At 38.7% G+C, this 5,097-nt stretch overlaps 1 protein-coding gene across 1 annotated transcript in view; it reads left to right on the forward strand.

Moving 5' to 3' along the window:
- Window positions 1–764, forward strand: part of myt1la (myelin transcription factor 1-like, a) — a gene marked incomplete at both ends in the record, with an annotated part of 52,924 nt that extends 52,160 nt beyond the window's left edge. Inside the window, 1 exon segment of the mRNA XM_084314262.1 lies at window positions 624–764. Coding sequence (XP_084170388.1) covers window positions 624–764 — 141 coding nt within the window.
- Between the last annotated feature and the right edge of the window lie 4,333 nt (window positions 765–5,097).

Here is a 5,097-nt window from a genome sequence, read left to right on the forward strand (position 1 = left end):
CCTTTATCCAATTATCCTTCTCTTCTGCACCTCATCCCTGCCTTGTAGTCTTCCTCCTACTCGTTAGCACATTGTGGTCCATACGTGTCACATTATAAAACATGTGTTTTATGGCTTCATCAGTTCAAAGACTTATGTTGAAGGAAGTTTAACTGTTATGGAATAATAATATTTTTTTTTACAAATCAATATGAAATAGATTACAGTTAACAACGCTAGGCTTTTGTACATCCCACGTTTGTACGTTCCTGCTACATACTGTTTTCTCACATAACCTCATTAGTTTCTGTCCTAACATTGTCTCCATAACGCTCAGCATTGACCATCTTCGTTCAATTTGAGTCAGCTAACATCACTCTACTGATTTTGCATGGTTTTGGAGATGCATTTCATATATCATATAGGACCTTGTTACTGATTGAAATGTCAGATATATAAGTATATATATATTTTCCCGTAGACAAGAGTTTGTGTAACCTATAGACGTGCTTTCCCTGCCAATATTCCCTCCTCAACAGCCCTCCCCCCTTTCCCCCACTGTCTTGTAGAAAATGGATGGATCATCTATATTACCTTCTCAGGTCTCATGTTTATTGTTTTCATCGATTTCCTTTTCCTCGCAGGAACCAATGAATGAACAGAACTTTGACACTTATGTGAGTACTTTGACAGACATGTACACCCACCAGGACCAATATCAGAGTCCAGAGAACAAGGCCCTACTGGAGAACATCAAACAGGCCGTGCAAGGCATACAAGTGTAGCCTCGCTAATCGCGAGAGGCCGGGCGTTGGAGCTAAAGCAAGAAATGCTAAGCAAAAAAAGAAAAAATGTAAAAGAGGGAATGGATTATGTTTTTTGCTGCTGTAATTTACCATAGTTCTTTTTTTATTCATTACGCTGTTATGCTCTCAACACCATGGTTCTCCTTTTTTGTTTGTTGTTGTTGCCTTGCTTTGAAAATGACTAATGGCGAGATTTTAATGAACATTCACGTTTTGTACATTTTCATATGACCTAATATAATGTGATGTACTGTTTATAGCTGCTAATGTATGCACATTCTAGTGTATATGTATTTATTAATTGTAAGCTTGAATCATTCATTATTTTGATGCTTATTGAAAAGAGTGTCTTTGGTTTGGGGGAAAGAAGAAAGCAGAGGGCAAATGTGAGGAGCAATCATTTTAGATATGCTATTCTCAAATGGATGTACTAGAAGACCTTTGGTGTGGAGATTGTTTAATGGATGTAAATTTATCAATTTTTTGTAACAATGTTTGAAAACTATGTCTTCAGTGGTCTGTGTGGACACTAATAACTACTGTCTATGTTTAAATGAATTATGAAAAGAAAAACAATGTATAAACATGAAAAAATGTCAAACATCATGACACGGAAACTCACTGGTGCAAATCCCATCATCCAGAATGGACTTCATTAGTTTAAAACTTAGTATTATGTGCTGTCAAGAAAAAAACATATTCGTTTTCATTCTAACACAAGGGGGGGGGGATGACCAATGGCTACAGAAAACCTAGGAGACAATCTGTCATTTCTAATTTATTTTGATTGTGAACCTTGACTAGCTACTAGACAACTAATCAGCAATATTGGTATGATAATATTAAATCACTTGTTTAGATATGGGATGCAATCTATATGAAAAGAAATGTTTGGGTATATGCAATTTCTTATGAATAAAATTAGTAAAAAGCGGATAAATCTTTTTACTATAACTGTATTACTTTTTGTATAAATCTTTTAATACAATCATGTTTTACGGATTCAACGTGGGTGATAGGTTCCAAAATGAAAGATGAATGAGTTTCGTTCTCTCATGTTCGACTTTGCACAGGGACACCTTTGTTTCCATGTTTTGATGTTTTTTATTGTTAGGTACTTTGAGAGCTTCAGTGGATGGCTGGCCAGAGGTTTTGTTCTCTTTCTAAAGGCTGATTGATACACTGGACTTAACAGGGTCAATGTCCCCATGCATCATACAGTACAGTAAAATTGCACTTGTTGCGTAAAAATGTCTTTGCAATCATGCATCTAATTGTCTGAGCCACAACAACATGAAATGAGATGATATGATTAAGCAGTGCTTTCTAATTATCTTTGATTGTCATTAAAAATGATTACTTAAAAAAACTATAGCCAACAGAGACTGTTGATCGATAACAGTGACCTTCACAGTGTAATTTATTCATAATGCAATGTGAATGTCAATCATTGTAAGACCATACTTATAACCCCAGTAGAATAAAACTGATTGAGCACTTCTTGATCCAAATTGGCCTTATTCCAAATACAAATTTGAAATTACATTATTAATGGATTATTATGTGATCTACCATTTATCATGCATGCACTTCAGAATATGTCAATCTTTTTTTATCACTTGGTAAACCAAGCAAAAACTGTATATCAAGTATGTGGAAATGTGGTTTCGACAACTTATTCTTTGTGCTGGAAATTCCTATTTGATAATGAACTTCTTCGACTCTATTTCATAATCTAAGGTATATCCTTTGGAGTTCCTGCAAAGGTTCACACATTCCATGACTCCACATCTGTGTCAAAAGCTTTGTGTCAGCAGCTTTTTTGCCAGTATAGTACCGCTTTAGATAGATGGACAGCTTGTACTTTTATTTAGTCAATTATTCTTACTGATGCAAATGAAATGGGATTTAAAGCACAAATCTGCCACTCACCCAACAGTCAGTAGGCTACATATTGTAATATCAGATGTAAAAGGTAATCCGTTAACTATTTACATAGAGACTCAGAACACTAACATGTGACATGCTAGAATGCAAAATAAATCCATATGAATATTTGTGAAATCATGAATTTATTAAAATACTACAGTTGAAAGTTATTTTCTGTAGCGAGTTGATAAGGTTTTTTTTTCTTTTTTTTTATACAACAGTCATTTCCTTCTCATTTTCCTCTTTTCTCTTTCTTGCAAAACTTTCCTAATTAATTTTTGTTACCACATGGCATGGTTTCTTTGTTTCTATATTTTTGCTGTATGTTTAAGATCACAAGTTGCTATGTGATATTTAATTTGAAATTGTGAAGTTTGTAAAGAATTTTATCATGCTGGTGTTGTCATCTCTTGCTCTGAATAAAACTTGTGTTGCAACACTGATTGCCGGTGTGTCTGTTTCCTCTCTCGTTCATGTTTGTTCCAATAACAGCACCTTAATAAAATAGAAAAATAAATATATATATAATGTGTGTGTATGTGTGCAAGCTAGTGGGAAATCTGGATCTTAAATTGTGAACATAGTAAACACTAAACAGTACTTGTAACTGAGGGGTACAATTCCCTGACTGTATTGTTAGATATGATACTTACTACCACTACCTCTTGTACTTTAGACTCTGGCCACCCAGTACTAGGTATAAATAATTATGATAAACACTCCCACCTGATGAAACGGATCCAACACAAATGTACCAAGTCGAAAGTCTGCGTTTAATAATAATACATAGCAAAAGGTATGTACAACGATCACTTAATTACATTTATGATTTGAAATAGTATGCACTTTTATGGCAAATGAGTATTCGTAGGTAGATCAATATCGAATGTCCAATCTCTGATTGCGCAGGAAGCAAATATACAACCTGGAATATTTAGGGAACAATAGCAATGATACTTGAATGATTATATAGCTGGATACACTAGGGGAAGGTTCCGACTGCTTGTAGGACAGCTGGAGGGGGGGGGGTAGAGTCTGGCTGTCTCCCGTCTGGCCGAGGGTATCCTGGGAGAGCCCACAGTCGTGCGACCCGGTGCCCAGCGATCCTCGATCCACAGATGAAAGCAGTTGGACTCTCTGTGGCCGGCGTCCTCCGGTCCACGATGGAGAGACGTGAGGCGACCTCGTCGTGTAGAGCGTCTCCTCACCTGTCGTCCTCTCCGGGGGGGGTATTTCCAACACACCGCAGTGTTGGCCTTTATCCATAGAATAATCAAAGTACTCAAAGCATAATCCAAGCCGGGGAAGGCTAGCCGTCGTCGGTAGAATAATCCAATATACAGGTCCACTCGCTCTTTGGCCTGGAGCTCCTCGGGTGCAGCTTCACGTGGGGTCAACCACCCTGGATAAGCGTCCAGCTGATGCCCGAAACGATGGGGGTGCTGATTACTATAGAACTCTTACCGCACGAGGCACTACATATGAATAGACTATTATTAGCCCAATAGAACACGTCCAACCTGACGATATAGTGCCAAATATGACTTCAAATATTAATATACACGATGTCTCAATGCCGATACTGGGCCGAATTGGCCTTACTGCCCACACGTGGTTCGCGGGGAGGCTTTTGCGTCTGTCACTCTGTTGGAGGGTAAGGAACTGGACTAAAAGAAAGCTCTACTTTAATAGCGCAGTATATATACGCACTATGAACAAATAGTACCATTAGTGGTGCGGTAGACATATTCCTACGCGGAACTAGGACTTGTCCATACATGTTGAGCGGTACGATTGAACCTGGTCTGAGGGGTATGGCGACCTGGCACCAAGGTCTCGTCCAATGGTAGAATGGAGACTATTATGGGATGTTCAGTAGACTAGAAGGGATATTCAATGCATATTGTACAAGGAATATACAAGGGATATCAGGGGATATACAAATACAATTAAATATATATATATAAATAAATATATATATTCGGTTTAATCTGATCCTTCAGAACAGCCGCCCCCTAATTGGTCCCAACCCAATTAGTTAAGCAGAGACAGATTAACCGCACTGTCTACCACTCAAGGGTTTGCTGTAAGGGTCAGTCAACTCACAAAGTCATAGGGTCATGGTCATCATCGATTGTGTCTGGGAGTCGGGGCAGTTCTATGAGCCTCGCCACAGGACGGGTGTAAATGCGCCCCTGGACGAGTACTTCAGCTGCTCGGACCTTGCCATCGGCACCGGTGATCACTTTGCTTACGCGGCCAGCCGGCCACATAGCTCTGGGTAGTGACTGGTCAATAATCATGACGACTGTTCCTTCCGTCAAATTGTCTCTCTCTTTTACCCACTTCTGGCGGGTCTGTAGAGACGGTAGGTAGTGCAGTA

Source organism: Notolepis coatsorum, assembly GCF_963971535.1.
Source record: "Notolepis coatsorum genome assembly, chromosome: 5".
NCBI classification, from domain to species: Eukaryota; Metazoa; Chordata; class Actinopteri; order Aulopiformes; family Paralepididae; genus Notolepis; species Notolepis coatsorum.